The following is a 19,239-nucleotide window of genomic DNA, read 5'->3' as shown; positions in this document are numbered from 1 at the left end:
TTTCAACAGAGACTACCTCTTTATTGTAATTAATTTAAAAATAAATAAATAATAAAATTAATAACAAATTATAAGGCTTACATTATAGAACATTGTAATCGTAATAACAATAAAAAGTTCCATATATTAAAGTATATACTGCTTATTTATCTTACTTATTGGATATATATAACTGTTATAATATTCTTTTCCAGCAACAACAGCAACAAGCGCAGCAGCAACAACAACAACAACAACAATTGTTGCAGCAACAGCAAAACCAACAGCTAGTCCAACAGTATCAACAAGGTGATTGTTTATATATGACGAATTTAACTAGAATTTCTTAATAAATTTCACGAGTTCTTAAAGTATATAGGCGACTTTCGCCCGATTTTTCACCAATAACTAGTTTAATTACACCTAATTATTTCTATATTTAAAAAAACAATTTGGCCTGTTATAAGATATAATTTCCATATTTAACTAAACTGACAACGCTCAAGACTTGATTGAGACATAATAAATACTAGTGTATATGTCAAGTCTGGAACGTTGATATTAACTCGTGTTGAATAAAACTAAAATTATTTGAGTAATTATGTTGTAGCATGCATATTATTCAGTAGTTTGAGTAGAATATGTGACTTCCAGTTTTCGGGAGCGGTCTTTGGACACCCGGTATGAAACTCATTCATTTAATTAATGTTGTCTATGGTTTATCCGATACGCATAAAAATCGATAGTTAAAACTCCAGATGAGACATAGTAATGAGTAGTTTTTTGTAGAAATTCAGTGCAATGCAAATTTTAATAATTATTCAAATATTTGTCAACTGGAGCTTAGCCTAGTGGCTTAGGCGTGGAACTCCAATCTCTGAGGTCGTGGGTTCGAACGCCGGCTTTGAAGCCTTGTGAAGAAACCATCGTAAGGAAACTGGGGTTGACCTGGCTGTTCCTCTTACTCCTTTACTCCTCAATCATCTACTTGCCTATACAAACGGATATAGAAATCTGTGGCTAAGTAATTAGTTTGTGTTTGATGTCGTTAAAGAAGTTTTTTAAATGGATAAATGTTTTCTTATAATCAGTTAGGTGAAATTTTTGCACTTTTTTTTTCTAGGATTACTAGGGATGCAACAAACATTACCAGTGGGTTCAGTCGCTCAGACTTTGCCTTTGGCAGGCCTTCCGCAAATATCTATGGTTCATCAAATTCATCCAGTAAGTTAATCGAATTCTTACACTTGAATTTTTTTTTTAAATGGTTAAAGAACAAAAATTTGAAAAAGACATATTTTATTAGCTTAATTTATTTTTGCTATTATTTCAATGTAATAAAGTGAAGAAAATCACGCAAAAAAAAATCATTTTGATTTCCCGCAACTACAGGATCAACTGTTCATTTTAAACTGTTAAGGCCAGTAATCTAGAACGTCAAACTTAAACCTAGTTCCAAGAGCTGTTTAAAATTTTTTTTATATGACGTTTGACATATTTGACAGCGAATAATCTAGATTTAAGTTTCTCTTCTTTCTTTTTTAACTATAAATGGGTCTTTTAAGTAAAGAACGTACCAATTCTTGAAAGGCCGCCAACTCACTTGCCTTCTGGTAGAGTGTCTATCACTTAACGATAGATGAGCCCGTTTTTTCTAAATTTTAAGTCGCCTGAATTGTTTAGTTATTTGCTGAATATTATTTTGCAGTTGGGTGGTACTAGTCAGCCTGGCACATTAGTTAGCCAAATAAACACTAGTCAACCAGCGCAAAATGCATTAACGCAAGTCCAAAATATTCCACATCAGCAGGTAGGAAGATTATTATAGAACTTAATAGAACTTTGATATCTAACAGCTAAGTTCATCAAAGAAATTTGAATTTTGCAAGTATTTAAAGTGATTCACAGTCATGGCTCAACAGAGTACTCTGTAACTGTTAAATAATGAACTTGGTTGGCAGAATTTAATGTAGGGTTTACAATAAGTGAAAATAGATGGCGCAATATTTATAATAAGTCTTATTTCAGAATGTATTTAAAGATATATAGATTCTCTACTTTCCTGTTTCTAGCCATGTGGGCGCATTTCGACTTAAGTTTATTAATTTTCATTGTGTCATCTTAGTTATTCTTTATTTTATCTATTCTATATATATCTAATGATAATTCTATACATTGTATATTTCAACTTTATACTATTATTTAAAAAAAACTTTTACAGTATAAACTCGACGTTTCGAGTGCTTAGGTGTCGTACTTGACCATTCCTGTCATCAATATCAATAAAAAACTTTTTTAAAAACTATTTACATATATAGTACGTATAGGCCTCTCATTTATTTCCTTGAGAGAGATAAGGATAGGAGAAAATTTGAGAGTTATACGTAGTAGGCATTTTTAAATGTATTACTTATTAATTCAGGGCTTAGTTGGAAGCGGGTTGGTTCAAACATCAGTTGGTATGGCTATCCAACAACAGTCACTCAACTCTACTCAAATGTCCAATGTAAGTACTAAGTACGTAAAACGTACGTAACGTACGATAAGGTGCCAACAGACACATTTCGTCTGTTTATGAACTTATATGAATGGAATAATAATTAAATTGTGTTTGCGAAACCCGATAAATCTAGTTAAACGCTTAAATTCCAAATAATTATACCTAATAATTTCTTTTTAATTGTAAGATCATCGAATAGTTATCGGAGTAGCCATTAGATGGCGCTAATATAAATTTTTGCGTTTAACTTTACAAGTATAGTGTAAACTCTTTATAACGAATTTCAAGGGACCGAGCATTTTTAGTGGTTACAGAGAGGATTTGTTATAGGGAGGGAAGAATTAATATATGGCGTTATAACGAGTATTAGTTATATATAATGACGTTATAAAGAGTGTACACTGTATATATATATATTTAAACGATGACGTACAATGGTATATTCTACATTACGTAATTTGATGTTTTAGCGGATTTAATATTTATAATTTTTTTTCAGGTATCGTCAAACAGTTTAAGTACACCTCAAATAACAATCCAGGCTTCAGGCCTTGGACTAATAACGGCACCTGTGCAAGGCTCCGTAGTGCCGTTACAGTCACAAGTTGTGTCTCAACAAAGTCAAGTGAAACCAGATGAGAAGCCACAGCAGATGCCGGCTTCGGTAAGTTTTGTACTCTACCCCGTGGTATCGCCATAGTACTTGACCATTATGTATGTATTTCTTTTATTATATGATGAGCACTGAAGTGATGTGGCCGTGTGGCGCTGGCAAGTAATGACCAGTGGCAACATCGATTCAGCGCCAATCATTAAATTCCGTTTAAAAAAATCTACAATAAATTGAATGTATTGAATAATTTTGTTTTTTTTGTTTGTTTGATTTTGTAAATTTTTGAACTTTTTTGTAGTAAAATGTATTATGTATTCCATCTCTGGCTATATTTTCAGTGTAACTGATTGTTATTATATATAATTTATGTTAGCTGTAGGATTACGAAATAAATAAAATAAAAAATCACATCTTGCGCAAAATAAAGTATTATCAAGTACTTTATTGTTCTCATATAGTATAGAGTACAATTACCTTAAATAACGTACAATACTATGATTTCAACGCTAGGTCTGACTGATGTTAAAGTGAGCGCTGTGTTTCGGGTGCCAATTCCTTACATTGAAAATATTTTTCAGACGACGGTCCAACAAGTGTCGACCTCTGACGCGTCTACGGAGGCCGTGCCATCGAGTGCGCCGGCTAGTGACATCACTATTTCTACAACTGTCACCACACCAAGTAGGTTTAATTTTTTATTGTTAAGTAAAAAAAAAAAAGGTTTTACAAGATATTTCACCCTGTTTTTTGGTAAGATTTTAAATAACATTCATAATTTCAAGAAAAACCTAAACTCTTACGTGACGTATGCTTCTAAACACGTTACTCTTTTTACCTGTTACATACCTATTTCGATCAAAAACAGTCTCCGACGAAATTAAAACTCTTAGATTATTATAGGGATTAAACGAAGACATATTATTTATAAGCATGCTACGTCACCGTCGATTCGACTAAAATATGACCGTTTTGTGTCACGTGACGCCGACGTTTATTTTTTTTTTTGAAAACTGATTATTTACAACTTATTTTATTCCATAATGCCTTTTAAATAGTATATTTCATTACGAGTGCGGAAAGCTTGTCATTGCAAAGAGTTCCGACAAATGTCTACCCGAGCCGAGGCGCAGCCGAAGGTGAGGGTTGACAGTCGGAACAAGTTGCAATGATGGTTCCGCACGTGTACTGAACGACTATTTTTAATACAGTTGCGAAAAAATTAAGCTATTTAATAAAATCACAATAAACTCAACTAACTAATCATTTATTTCTTATAAAAGGTATAATTCACATATTCATTGAAATTGGTACAGTTTTTTATACTAACTGGGGAAGTTTTAGGTTGCATATTTACTGTTTGAGACAAACTATTATTAATTTCGTATGATTGTTCATGTATATTTAATATATAATATAACAAACAACTAAACTAGCAAAGAACATTTTTGGAAAATGGCGCCAACTGTAAAAGAATATAAGCAGAGATTTTTTTTTCTTCACCCATTCTGGGTAGGCAAAGGGAACTATGCCCAAACAGCCAAGTCTTCAGTAGAATTTTTTGTTTGATATGAAATTTAATGAGATGAAATAAAATGAAACCTAACCTTAAACTCATTGAATCAAATCATTAAATATGATATTAAAACAAATTAGTAGCTTCTTTTTTGAAATATTTGCATGAATTATAAAAACTTCTATGAATTTTTTTAGTAAAAACTTCGTGGTTGTTTTTTTCTTTTTAATAGACATTATTTTGACAGTTGGGAAAGAAAACGCACTAGTTCGGAAAAGGTAAAGAAAAAGCACGAGTGTGTAATAGCCCACATCCCGAACGCTATACGTCCCTGCAATACGGCACTTTTTGAGCAACTGTGTTAAAAAACATGTTTTATACATATAACTTTCAATTATAAAAATAATACTTTGAATAGCCAATCTTTAACGGTCTTTGCCTGACCCTTTGACTTATATTGGTTAAAACATTTTTACAGATACCTCTCCATCGTGTGAGGGTTCTAAGCGTTCAGACGCTTCCGTAAGCACGTCAGTCTCAACCTCTATCTCTTCGGCACCCACTAGCAGCACGGTTACTACGAATGTTAAGCAGGTATGGTTTGTGTATATTTCTATGAATTATATAATACTCCTTGGACGTAGAGGGGAATTTTTTTTAAGGAGAGTTGTAAAATTTAATAAAACATCAACAATCAACATCAACATCAACATTGAAAGACTTGCGTTTAATAAAAGAAAAACATCGTAATCTATATATATAAAAGAAAGTCGTGTTTGTTACAACACTTATAACTCGAGAACGGCTGGACCGATTGCCATGGTTTTTGATTTGTTGGATTTGTTTCCGTCCCGAATAGCAGAATAAGCAATAAAATATCGGATAAGTTATCGAATAACAATAAATAAATAAATGATTTTACGAATGCAAAAACCATATGGTGCCATCTGTTGACAAAACTACGCATCATTTTATGTCGAATTCGTGTCAGTTCAACAAATTCCGATCTTGAGGTGAATGAGGAGATGCTTAACCATGCTTTGATCCTGATCAAAAGATGTTGGATATCAGAAAGTGCTTAACATGCAGTATCGCCATATTGACGCTAGAGAGAAGATGCCTAATGTGTAAAACTGCCATTCTTCTTTCGCAATGGCAAGCAATAAAACATTTCTGTATTTGCAAAATAGTTGTATTAATGTAATAACATTAATGAAATCCTAAAATAAGTATATATAAAGTAACAACGATATTATAAGGCGGAACGAAGTTAGCCAGGTCAGCTAGTAATAAATAAAAAAATTATAGGAAAAGGATAACTGATTTTAATCTTAAAACTTACAGTCACCAGTTGCAGTTACGTCCTCGACGACGTTGTCGTCTTCGTCGAGCATGACGTCAGCGACTATGACGTTACCGACGACTACATGTGTAGCGGCCAGTTCGATAACATTCAAAAGCAACCAATGTGCACCAAGGAACATCAGCTCGCAACAAGGTATTTATCTTCACTATTGGTCGTGACCCATATTGGGTTCGTACGTTCGACCCCCGGTGGAGAAACCAACATGACGTATACCCAAAAACCGCCATACATAAAAGATTGGGATGTTTAAAACAATTTTTTGAACCCTTATGGGCAGTAAACCCGTGTTGTCGCCGGAAATCGAACTCAGGTATAATAATTTAAATAAAAAATATATTACTCGTTAAAAAGGTATTAAGCTATTGAAGCGCGTCGACCGAATCAAGAAATTCTTCAACGAAATGAACCTAACACACGATGACGTAATATAGGTGTCAGTACGCGTTAGAGCGGGACAGAACGCATACTGCGTCTCACATCGGTTGAGTCTGGTAGAGTGGTATATTGAATTAATATCAAAGAAAAAACTTGAATTAAAGAAAAAAAAGTACTGCAAAAAATAAATAAATAATTATATTGTATAAGTTTATAAAAAAATGCTATGGAAGAGCTTTACCGCAGCAGTCCCCGAGTGTCACGTATTTTTCATTTTCCAGTTACGGACAAAGGGTTACCCAAGGCGATGGTCAAACCGAACATTTTGACTCATGTGATTGAAGGCTACGTCATACAAGAAGCAGCTGAACCATTTGCCGTAAGTTTATAAAAAAATGATATAATTTTTTTGAGGTGAAATTTCTTTAGGCGCACGAGGGTAAATTTTTTACGGATAATACTTTAAAGTGGGTTAAAAACTAATAAATTTAAGGTGAATCGTCCGCTCCGCGAATGGAGTTCTGGTGATAAAGAGCAAGAGAAAGAAAAGGCGACGACAGACGAACCGCCACGTGAGTATGTTTACGGTATAAACAAAACAATTCTATATTTTTCCGAACAGCTAGTATTATATATGCCAAACAGTTTTATATGTTTTCATGCGATTTGTATTCATTATAAAAACTGTGATCGGTCCCAAAGTAATATGTAAATGAATAATGTTAAAAGTACTGCATGTCCCGGCTGTAGTATAAAAATCTTTATGGTGAATTAAAAAACCTGATCATCTTGGATACAAAATGGATCCCACTATTCTCTTGCCTCATGGTCGGGTGAACCTCTTACATAGTATATTCTTCAACGTTTCTCGATTTAAATTCTTTAAATCGAAATTATTTCCCTTTAATTTGCCTTCGCCATACAATACAACGCTTTATGTAGCTTTATATAACGCCAATATATTAGTAATCCTGTGGCGCTACAACCCTATATGTATACAAAAATCAAAATTCATATGTATATAGAAAGGGATGAGTCACACGATGAACCTACTAGGCCAACACTGCTATATACGCCGATATTTTATTAATTTAGCTGGCAAAAGAGCAAGAATGGATATTACTACCAGTCTACCACGGATATCGTCAAGCAACGACTCCAATCTTCCTAGTACTAGTCAGGCTAGCAATGAAGATTCGGAGGCACCTGATACTATCCAAGTAGACGAAGACGCGAAAGAACTGCCCAATGCTCATAAGTGGACTGTAAGTATAGGTTTTTTTAATAAATCCATTTACTACTTGATTTTATTTTACTATGAATAACGGGGAGTGATAAATTAAATTAAAACAAATCTTAGACTACATTGAAGGGGATTGCTCTTAAAATTAAAAATTGAGTTTAAATTTTTACAAAAGCTAAAACAGACCATAGATGAATAAATAGTTTAAAAGATCTATAAAACACGCTTGTTGCTCGATATACGAAAAATATGGCATAGAGCGCCCCACGCTTTTTCACAATAATACCAGTATTTTTTGTTCATTACCATTTTCAGCCTAAATAAGGAATTATTTTTCACTTTTTAGTTTGATGTGCTTTAAAAGCGTGTTTTATAGTTTTTTAAACTATCAAAAAATCAAAATCGAGTCCGAAGGAGTCGGTTACATACATACATACTGGTGAAGCTAATATAAAGCGTGTAAAAAGAAATTAGATGATTCTGTTATTTATGTCATTTGTCATATGGACCGAAAATTGTATCAAAAAACTTGCAAATTAGGATTGTGTATCTCAGAACTGTATTATTTACTTATATTATTATGTGCGGCATTTCTGACCGTTTACATTGTCACAAAGCTTAGAATGATTTTATATTTTAGGTTACCGAAGTATGCGAATTTATCCGCAACATACCGGGTTGTGCCGGCTATGCGGACGAGTTCCTCATGCAAGAAGTGGATGGTGAAGCTCTACTTCTAATCAAACCTGAACACTTGGTGATGGCGCTGTCTATGAAGCTTGGACCGGCTCTCAAAATTGTCGCTTGTATTGACTCGTTGCGACCGGAGAGCGAACAGACAATCGCTGACGGAAATGAATGAGGTATAGATTTATATTTTCTAGGTCAAAGTCTTAAGCACCAATTGGACTTAGTCGTTCAAAGAGGCGTACCGTTTCTTAAACTACAAATCAGGCGTCATTCCTCGTTGGCCCACAATTAAAAAAACAAAATTATACACGTTTATCTGAGTTAGATCACGTGATGAATCAAAAAAAATTAAGTTGAATTTCTACTATCGAGACTTAGTTCTGTGTATAATAAAAATAACTTAAAGTAAAAAATGCACTATCTAGAAACTACTGGTTTGGTTGTAAAAATATTTTTGTTTGATTTATTGCGAAAGAATATCTCTCATATCCAGTTGTTGTATTCACCGCTATGTATATAATATATATTTTAATTAAACATTTTGTCGCAATAACTATGTCATGACGTCATTAAAGTTGTGGGACATTTTATGTTTACAACTTTAATGACATCTCGTAGCGGGATTGTGTCAGAATTATTTTTCTTCTAGAATACAAAAATACATATTAACTAGTGGACCCGACAGACGTTGTCCTGCATGATATTTCAAGCGATTAGTAAAGCAAAGTATGAAAGTACCGACTGCAGCGCCATCTGGCGGGCTGATTTGTGAATCTAAACCATTCCCAGATCCCCTTGAACACACACAAAAAATTTCATCAAAATCGGTCCAGTCGTTTGAGAGAAGTTCAGTGACATACACACTCACAGAAGAATTATATACATATTAATTTGTCTATAGAATACTTTTTTTTTGTTTCAGATTGGTTTTAAGGCCCCGGATGACTCCGGTGGACCTTAACATGACTATGATATAATAATATTCATACAAATTAAACCCATTGCACCGTTTTAACTCTATTTTATTTCATCACAGTGTAAATCAAATTTGATGGATAGAGGCAAAAGAGTGCAAAAGTTCTTGAGTAAGAGCCGATATGAGGCATAATGTTTGAATGTTTGAACTCTTTAAGAATGTATAGTAGCTTATTTTTCACACAGTTTTTATAAGTAAAAGCCGATTGGAGGCATATAAGTATACCTTTTTAGAAATGATACATTTTTTAAACATATAAAGTCGAAACGAACATTTGAATGACGAAATTGTTAACTGTTAAACGAAAGTTAAATACTTTGGAATCACAAACTCTAGTTGTAGTAAAAAATTCCAAAACAATTTTAATTCGAATTTATCGATGTTCTTTTTGACACACAGTTTTGTATCCATTACGCGATTTTTATAAATATAATTTGTTTAAACAATGCGTATTCTTCATAATAGCTTATCTGTTACTTTACTCTTTTTTTTTTAATTACGTATATCTGGACATTGTCGAATCTCCGCCTATTAGTTTTAAGCGTTTGAATTTTTGTTATGCTCACGCGCTGACAGTTTTAGGTTAAGTTGACGGGAGATTTTTGTACAATGCTGGAAGTTTTCGTAATAATTTGGCTATTGAATAGAGGGGTTGCAACGTTGAACTATTGCTTTATCGTTAAAAACTGGTGAAATTTATGTGAATTTTATAATAATCACAGATAAATGCGAAAATCTCTCGGGTTTATTCGGCTTCGATTTGGGTATGAACACTCCAAGACCCACAGAAATTACCACATGTCTTGATGGTAACAACAATGTTGGATGTTGAGGCCCATATAATCTTTAGCAAAAAAGTAGTTTTTCATTTAAATTCTAGTATGGTCATCGGAGTCGTGATTTGAACTCCCGTGAAGACAGGAGTCATCGATGAGTCGCGACAGTAAATGAACTTAAGTAATGTTTAAGTTTCTGTAGTCTCCACTATAGTTTTTAATGAGGTGGTGGGTAGTTAAGTGTAAATAGGTAATGGCAAGTGCAATTCGTTAGTGTACGTGTCTTAGGTGTTTAATATTTTATTTACGTTTATGGTGCTACGTATTTTAATTTGATATTTCTTTATTAGTTTAAGAATTATTTTTAGGTAAAAATTACGACGTTGTTAAAGTTTAAGCCAGGTCATTCTAAGGGTACGTTTACACGCATGCAAAAATAATTAAAGATAAATTCACCGGTTTTATTCTATCGGCTAGTTATTTCTTGAATATTCTTTATACGAATATTCTAGATAACTGCAATATTTCCCTATCATTTTTCTCATTAAAAGTCCGCCCTAAGTGGGCTATTACGTGTGCACTAAAGACACATAACGGTACTAAAAACTGTATTTTTATTTTGAATAATTCTTGACACGGATAGCCTGGCATAGATAATGATAATTAATTTGTATAGCCATTTCAAATATGAGTGATTGGGACAGATTTAATTTGATTGGGGAGGTTTACACCTTTAATACATGTTTGGACCTTATGAAAATGCTTATATGAATGTCAATAGTAAATAATTTTTACTTTTGTAAAAAATTGAAGAGTGGGTGCATTACGAAAATATGATTTTTTCATCCCAACACTCATTAAATTAATCGTTTACTTATAGAGTTAAATCGTGTTAAATACCAAAAACAGGTCAGTATGATTGTAAAATAGTAGTTTATAAATATATTAAAATGTACTTAGTATAGTGTGTTCAACACGCCAAGTGGCAGCACTACGAGAAATTGTTACGTTGATATTGCGCTGTACGTTCTAAAACCTGACAAATTACAGGTATTTTTTGTTATCTGTTTATCAACTGTATATACATCAATTTAAACCATACAGTTAATATAAGACCGGTTTTAAACACATGATGACACCCATCTGTAACGATTTCTCGTAATGAGTGTACGCCATAATTTGTGTTCTCTAGAATCTAACGGCATAATAGGCCATATTATATATTCATAATGTGTATATAAATTACTCACGAGTTACTTTAATTTATGATTGTCTATGTCCTCAAATACCTTCAATAGACAGTTTTGAGTTAAAGACAACTTGGTTAATGTCAATTTCACAACTTCAACGACACTACGTAGTTATTCGTAGTTACTATAAACTGAACATCACACAGTGTCACGTCTGGTAAGATATGTTGCTATAAGTGCTTGCTTGTACAGGAATACAATGGGCCAAATAGTATAAGCATTGTACAAAGATACTAAATATATTGCGATGCCCATGTATTTCTTATTTATAGATAGAACATTCGTTAAGACTTGATAAAATTTGTACTAAAACGAGTTTGTCCCTCCTGTTGCTCAATTAACAGACGCTGATTCATCTAAAATAAAGAAATGAGACTGAATTTTCATGGCTTTTTATTTATAACCCAAAAACACATCTGCACTGATATGATCTAATTTATCGAATACTTACAAGGCACTTTACAAGTAAAGTAAGATCTTTGCAATAGGCAGTGGCGTAACTATACCTACTGGGGCCCGTGGCAAATTATTTTGATGGGGCCCTATCGGCTATCAGTAAAAATCTTCACGTTGTACTCAGTTTCATTTTAATAAACTTCGAAATTTTCAGCGTACTCAATTACAGGTTGTATAATGTATATGTCCCACTAATGACCATAGACCTTTCTCTTAGACGAGATGGTCTGTAGTCCCCACGCTAGCCCAATGCGTTGGAGACTTCACATTCATCCATAGAACATATTATCTCTTGGGCAGGGGCCCTCTTGGGTCGGGGGCCCGTGGCATTTAGCCAGCCCTGCCACCCTATTGTTATGCCACTGGCAATAGGTATAAATAAAATAGATAAATTGTTAATAATGGTGTTTATAGTATATCAATATTTATTAGAGCAAAATTTTAGTATCGCGGTGGTATCTTCCTTAATCTACTACGTTTTAAAGAATTTACTTTCATTATAATTAACACTATTGGTATGGACGAAAGCAACAAAAACAGTGCACGTTACTATAGTTAATATCCACCAGTAAACTAAAACAAAATGAAAATTAAACTTAATAATGAAATCACAAAAGCCATCGAGCGGTATACGATCAGCGAATGGTGTAAAACGTCAGATTTTTTCTTAATAGCTTTGATAAGTCAATATTAAAATTTATTAATCAACTTAACCGGTGTCATTGAATTGAGAGAAAAAATGCTATATCAAGTTTATTTTTAGCTTAAAAGTATGTTGGAGATAACGTCTTCCTATAAAACATGAAAATAAAAATTCAAACAATAATTCATCGAAATAGGTCGTCGGTAAGTGGTTTCTAAATAAAATACAAGTTTTCTATTAAACCGAGTGTTGCGTCAAATTTCATAACACACTTCACTAAATAATGTTTCCTTAAAACTACGCGTAGGTCGGAAAGAAGCCCTCTGCTCGCAGGTTGTCCTCATAACGGTACGGAGGGTGGCGAGGGTCATGGCTCTTTTCTTTACGCGCTGCCTGCTTGTCCAATGGTTTTGTTTTGGTAGTTTCCATAATTTTCTATTCAGAAAACAAAAATCAAATTTAGAGGAAATACTGCATATACTCGAGTAATAAATAAAGACCGCTTTCTGTCTTCAATAGCTCTTATGTTTTGCGTGTATATTATAGTTTTGAATAGAATAATAAACAACATTCATTACTCAGAATGTCAATTAAAGTAAACATAAAGGTGGATCAATAAATTAACTATCTAAAGACCAGTGCAATTCAACTACAGAATCAAAGTCCCGGAAGCTGATGTCTGGTGTAAGGAGCCACGCGACAGTGAATAATCGTTATAGCTTTCAAAGGTGGTCTTACTTGAATTTTTACTAAATGGCTATTAAAAAACGACTCTGAGTACGGTTATTAGCAATGTTAATGTAATCATAAAGTTGCAGCATATTGGTAGACCCATTCTAGGCTTGTTACACATTTCTGTGTCTAAAATTAAAATATCTTGAATATTACCCTAGATGGATCGGTGAAATCTGTAGGCCTGCTGGCTGGTAGCGGCCTGATCATCATACGGGTCTTGGCAAGTGGTGAATTAGGCCCCTTGAATGAGATCCAGTATATCGACTGGCCATGGTGATCTTCAGGAGGGGAATACTTGCCATTCAAGTTACTGTCAACATAAACAATATTTCGTGGAAACAAAACTTCTGCGGATAAAATATTCAAACGTTTTCCTGCTAAAAGACTTTTTGAACCGGTGTATAATAGACATACTCGTAGGTATCTTAAAAGAAACTGTTTATTATAAAAATGCACTAGACTGATTACACTAGTGAATAAGTATACCTCTTATCACATTCCTTGTACCACCACGCTCCACCATGTTCCACCGCGCAGGTTCCATCCTTCCACTCGTCATTATCCACATCGGGAGTGGAAAACTTCTGACCCGCATGATATGACAAAGAATCGCCTAAAATTATTTATCGTTTTAACACAATATACTAAAATACGAAAACGCTAGGTATGTTACTTTAGCAATAATTAGCTACTTTTTGCTTTCGGGTATCGACCGAAGTTCCATACATTGATTGTAGACTCTATTTTGCGTACAGGACTCACATGTAGCTTCCATTTGGAAAATACATTTTTGTACCCAATTTCGAAATAGTTCTTTCAATTTCTTTTGTTGCGTATACTACGGCTGTGACTGTTAGCTGTTATATCTTAACATATAACACATCTTATTAACAGATACTCTTGGGCCGTGGGGTTCAACGGCACAGGCGCTAATTAAAGATTTAAGCTGGCGCCTGGTAGATAGTACCGGTGACCCCAAAGCTGGTGCTTTCCTCAATCAACGAATAAGTATCGCTGGCGGCGTTAAGGGTACTCCGGCACAGGGACCATTCAATGACTCCGTTAAATCGCTATGAGACAGAATTTTCAAAATATTTGGTATGGGCAATAAAAGTTTAAAAGACTGATTACATACCAGCGTTTCCTCTATAAGTTCCTAACGTACTGATCCTGTATCCTTCATGTTCGGGTCCAACAGTGAACACGGAAAATGTTGCGAAAGATTCTTGGCTGGTTTGAGATTCCATTTCAATTCTCAATTCGTAGAGTTTCTGATTCGTGAGGTAGTTCAGTTTCTCGAGGCCGAGCCAAAACTCTCCTGCCAGGTTACCAAACCCATACTTGTAATCTGACCATGTTTTATAGAAGTCTTGCGAGCCGTCAAATCGATTTTGTATGACCTGTAATGTTTAGGCGAATTAGAACGGTGTGAAACCGTTATTATAAATCACTAATTATAAGTGTATTCGAATTTGTTGACGTACAAATGATATTAATAAACAGATAAAACTATTTTCAAATTCAAATGCAATTATGAATCTCTATAACATATTCTTTATCTTTGCTCAGGCCTAAGCGTATGTAGGGGAGACCGGGTACAAAAGTAACACTTTGTACTTCACACTTGATTTGTGGCTAGGTTTTAATATTGTCATTAAATTAATATAACCATATATAAATTCAGTTTATGTTCTTTACACTAGCAGCTCGATTTATTTTACTATGGTGTGTTTTATATGAATAACAGAGAGTTAAAAAAAAATCATCAGTTGTTACTTTCGACCACGTAGGCAGGTCGAAAGTAACAAGACGAAGAGGTTGGTAATTAATACAATATTATATGTTTAATCAACAATTATTTATTTAAAAAGTAAAAGTTCTGCATTCTGCATCCATCCACTAGCATTGCCAGCTCCGGCACAACCAACAGGACCCTCAAGAATCATGTGGTCTGGGAATTGTTTAAATGGGAATACGAAAAAGGAGGAATGTGTCCTCCTTGAGCATTAATGGCAACAGCAACAGTTCCTAATCTTCCACGTTCTGAGGTTACTGCACCTACTTGTTTAGTTCCTTTTTGAGCAACAATCTTGCTAGGTTTGTTTGTTACTTGTGTACCCATAGGACTATGTTACTTTTGTACCCTTCCTCATTTTTGTTGAAACATGAAATATAACTTAAAAACGGAACGTGCTAAACAAAAACAAATTTAAACAATGTACAATCAATCTAATCAAAAATAGATATGCAAACATAAAGATTACTACCATCCTTTTACGACTATGTAAACATTAAATAACAAAATATCGAAAAACTTAGTTTTGGTTTGTAAAAACACATAGTATCCTCTCACACAACCTAACAGTGCGTGGAGTACGTGGCGACTAACTACAAGTGAGGGGGGCACTCTCAGCTATCGCCTGACGGCGGCGAAGCTGTTTTCGCCCATTGGATGAATCTAGAGAGCAATTGTTACTTTCGACCCGCCGTTACTTTTGTACCCGGTCTCCCCTACTTTAAAAAGAATTAAAATAAAATTTCTGTAGCGCACAGACATACATTTTATAAAACAACTAAACCTATGTTTTCATGGTTTTCGTCGTTACATTAGCTGGCCTCCAAACAATTGTGGTCTAGTAACAAATCTAAATGCCCCATATAAGGCCCTGGATTAGGTTACATTGTATGACTTTCAAAAATATGTTATGAGCTCGACTTTGAATATCCACCAGCACGTGCTTACTGCAAACAAGCCGTATATGTATGTTAGTAAAAATTATAAGCTTACCGTCCAGCCACCGCCCGCACTGCTAAGATCACACAACACGTAGAAAGGCTCCATATCATCGGGTCTAATTTTATAAATCCCAGACACATTGAATCCCTGCATTTGAATCTCCTGGCAATCTGTTGGATATCTTTCTATGCGATCCACTCTACCAATCCTGGAAACAAAGAGTTCATTTACGAAAAAATAAAACGTAAAATGTATCTGAAATTGATTCCTATCTAAATAATATAATAAAGAAGATTTACGTCACGTCTTTTAAATCGAATTTAATAAATATTATATTATTTTAATTAAAGAGTTTCCTCTAAATTATTTTTGAGTGGAGACTCTTGGAGTATGGGGTTTAATTGGTATCGACTACCCTAGAGTTCCTCGCTCTGCGTAAAAGTTGCGATACAGTGAGGAAAATTGCCAGCAATAAAATAACTGCCACGGGGACCAAGCTCTTATAATTTATTCTAATGCTTTAATTAAATTAAATAAACGCATTTAGAATTTAGTTTACGAATAAACTTATTAAAATAAACGTCTAAAAGTGGTAAGACTCGCTTAGATATATTATATTATGCACTACTAATAAAATAACGACGATAAATATATGTCATAAAAAACTAACTTGCAGTCACATTTTCTGGACTTCTGATCCTGTAATGCTCTTCTAAATTCTGAAATTAGTCCAATTGCTTCCAAAGATCCGGTTACGTCTGGCCTGTAAGGGAACGATTCTTAATTCCATCAATAGGGAGTCTTAGTGCTAAATCTGGACTAAATTAATAATTAACGAGATTTTCTTATCTTAAAAGAAAAATTTTAACTTGAAGGTATACATAATAGTTGCGCTAAAATCATATATTAAATCATTAGAAACCGCGTGTATTTAAAATTTACGAAAAAGGGACTGCTACATCTTACTATACCTACTTATCAAACTAGGGTGCGTAATGCATCAAAATTACGCGGATACAATCGCAGACACCAATATTACTTACCTGACAACAGTTCTAGTATTCTGTCGAGTCTTCACTTCGGATATAATCGAGGCAATTGATTCAACACTAGCCATTATATTCTTCATATGACTTTCCAAAAACGTCAATCGATTATCCAATGATGATTCCATTTGGTACTCGGTCCCTTCAACTGAACAATAAAATTAATAAATCATTTCTTAAATACCCGGGGAATTGGCAACTAATTCTGGATTGAGTTACGGTTTTTTTTAAATATCTCATAATTTAGAGCTGTGTGTTTAGTACGATACGACTTCGGTCAGGGGTTCGGATAGGTATACATATCAGTTTAAAAAGTTAACCAGCATTTATATAACTTAGTAGTCATTGTGAAACAAAATCTTGTCTGATTAAATAAATAAACCGTATGTATAACTACTACCATATACCGAATAGCAAGAGAAGGCGCAGATAGAAATATTCTTATAGGTAATTATTTACCCTTATCACTCGCTCGTAGATTCTTATCAAATAATTTTTTTATATCACTTATATCTTGCTTCATTTTATCTAATTCCGGTTCCATCTTCTCAGAGTATCCTGAATTTTGGACAGCTTTAAAGATCTCAGTTAAGTATTTAAGAATACTATTAGACTTTTCGTGTACCTCTATATCTAACCTATTTAGTCTGAAATCTATGCTATCAACTTTCTTTAAATATTTTTCACTAGACGTAATTGATTCCAACAACTTTTCTAACACCATTTCACTGTCGGATGCTGATTGTGGGACCCGCGTAAAATTTCTATGTTTTTTCGAAGTTATCATTGCGTTGGTTAATTCATTTTCATATTCGTTTTTCCACAACATTTTGTCGCCGTGGTCGTTCTTGTGCTTTCCATGTCTCTCACTCCTAGCTTCACATAAAAAGCTTAAGAGGTATATAAGAAAAAACTGTTTCACTACCATTTTGAGAAGTAGCTAGCGTGTTTGTTGATCGAAGACTGGAGCACGTCAAATTTCGAAGCGAAGATAGTTGATAAATAATGAAGCGACCAAACAAAAACACATTTTCTATATGAATACCATTTAGATGATTTGCCTGTGACGAGTAATTGTTTCGATACAACATAATCATGTATACGTTGTGTGTTTATACTAAATTAAAGAAAACAATAATTTACTTCAAAACACTACTGGGTTAAGTTACATTACAAAGGCCACATTTCTGCGCCTATTGCATAGACAATTTTTATGGCAAAAAGAGAAACATTCTACTGTGTAATTCACTGGTAATCGGACATTATAGGTCTAGGATACGCGTTTAACTGTCAAAGAATCACCTTCGCTACTGAGTTTGAGTCCCAGGCGATAATTAAATAAGAACCAAGATCAGGACAGGCGCAGAAATATGTTCCATTAACCAAATAGCTAAATCATAAATAGCAAATCGTTTTCACTTAATCGTAAATTGTCTCACCTCGCATTGTCGGAATCTGTGCTAATTTCTCAGCCACGGACTGTTTCAACCTTTCCAAGTCAACTTTCAGCGATCTCAAGGTATCCTCCATGATTTCTGCTTGCGGTGCCTTAACAACCCTTAAGAGTTCGGCTAAATACTTTAATATGCTGTTTGTTCGATCGTGAAAAGTTGCATCGAGGTGACTGATCTTCTTTTCTACGGTTTCTACCATCTTTAGGTATCTCTCGCTTGCCATCAATGTGTCAACAAATTTCTCTACAACCATCTCCCCCTTCAGAGACCGACCTGTGGTAGTTGGCCGAGAAACATTGTATTTTGTACTTACATAGTTAAGGTCGTCGTATAACCTGTCGTCTTTCTCTCTTTTCGCGATAGATGTACAGAACAGCAGGGAAATAAAGAGAATTGTTGCAAACATTTCAAGTGCAGTCACCTGTGACCTGTCGCCGCTTACTGGTGTTTAATGAACGTGCAATGTGACAGTTAATTGATATGAAACTTATTTTAAAACAAATCCTCTTACAGCCCTCATTGTTGGGTATATGTAAACACTGAATGTTTAAGTAACTAACTTAAACATATGCGTAGATTGTATAAGGCTACATGTGATTTTTATGGTTTGCGATAAATACAATTCGCAAATATATTTACAATACTACGATTCCCAATGAAACGAAAATTGATTCAGAATAAGATAATGATAAAATTTCGCACATTTATTTCAGTGACGCCGAACCTTTAAGGTCTGGGCCTCAGATTTGTGTATTGTTTCGTGATCATTTGTATTTTCTAATAGGCAAGTAGCAACAGCCTTAAGTGCCTGACACACACCCAGTGGCGTAGCTATACCATCTGGGGCCCCTGGCAATTCTTTTGATGGGGCCCTATCAGTAAAAATC

The 19,239-nt window shown here is 34.2% G+C and overlaps 2 protein-coding genes across 2 annotated transcripts in view; one reads left to right on the top strand and one right to left on the bottom strand.

Annotated features, from left to right (window-relative positions):
* The window catches only part of LOC125062883 (polyhomeotic-proximal chromatin protein-like), a 36,432-nt gene extending 25,153 nt beyond the window's left edge, over positions 1–11,279 (top strand). Inside the window, exons 16-29 of the mRNA XM_047669111.1 lie at positions 183–288; positions 634–660; positions 1,103–1,203; positions 1,688–1,789; positions 2,402–2,485; positions 2,979–3,143; positions 3,671–3,773; positions 5,084–5,199; positions 5,950–6,103; positions 6,628–6,725; positions 6,840–6,918; positions 7,442–7,611; positions 8,230–8,452; positions 9,202–11,279. Coding sequence (XP_047525067.1) covers positions 183–288; positions 634–660; positions 1,103–1,203; positions 1,688–1,789; positions 2,402–2,485; positions 2,979–3,143; positions 3,671–3,773; positions 5,084–5,199; positions 5,950–6,103; positions 6,628–6,725; positions 6,840–6,918; positions 7,442–7,611; positions 8,230–8,451 — 1,527 coding nt within the window. The 3' untranslated portion in view covers position 8,452; positions 9,202–11,279. The remainder of the gene's footprint in view (positions 1–182; positions 289–633; positions 661–1,102; positions 1,204–1,687; positions 1,790–2,401; positions 2,486–2,978; positions 3,144–3,670; positions 3,774–5,083; positions 5,200–5,949; positions 6,104–6,627; positions 6,726–6,839; positions 6,919–7,441; positions 7,612–8,229; positions 8,453–9,201) is intronic.
* Positions 11,280–12,222: 943 nt separating this feature from the next.
* LOC125062824 (angiopoietin-related protein 7-like) lies at positions 12,223–18,774 on the bottom strand. Its single transcript, XM_047668999.1, has 8 exons — positions 18,338–18,774; positions 16,896–17,046; positions 16,523–16,615; positions 15,904–16,060; positions 14,251–14,515; positions 13,602–13,728; positions 13,269–13,425; positions 12,223–12,815 (listed from the first exon to the last, which is right to left on the bottom strand). The coding sequence occupies exons 1-8, from the start codon at positions 18,756–18,758 to the stop codon at positions 12,678–12,680; spliced, it is 1,509 nt and encodes a 502-aa protein (XP_047524955.1). The 5' UTR covers positions 18,759–18,774; the 3' UTR covers positions 12,223–12,677.
* Positions 18,775–19,239: the final 465 nt, after the last annotated feature.

This window comes from Pieris napi, chromosome Z, assembly GCF_905475465.1.
Source record: "Pieris napi chromosome Z, ilPieNapi1.2, whole genome shotgun sequence".
NCBI classification, from domain to species: domain Eukaryota; kingdom Metazoa; phylum Arthropoda; class Insecta; order Lepidoptera; family Pieridae; genus Pieris; species Pieris napi.
Note: the sequence above shows the minus strand (reverse complement) of the source record. Positions and strands in the feature narration are given on the sequence as shown.

Excerpts from the sequence above, each read along its gene's own strand:
- LOC125062824 (XM_047668999.1), bottom strand. The coding sequence starts at position 18,758 with ATGTTTGCAACAATTCTCTTTATTTCCCTGCTGTTCTGTACATCTATC. Across the intron at positions 17,047-18,337 it reads ACAGATTCCGACAATGCGAG|TTGAAGGGACCGAGTACCAA; the intron begins GTGAGACAATTT and ends TTTATTGTTCAG. Across the intron at positions 16,616-16,895 it reads AATACTAGAACTGTTGTCAG|GCCAGACGTAACCGGATCTT; the intron begins GTAAGTAATATT and ends GTTCCCTTACAG.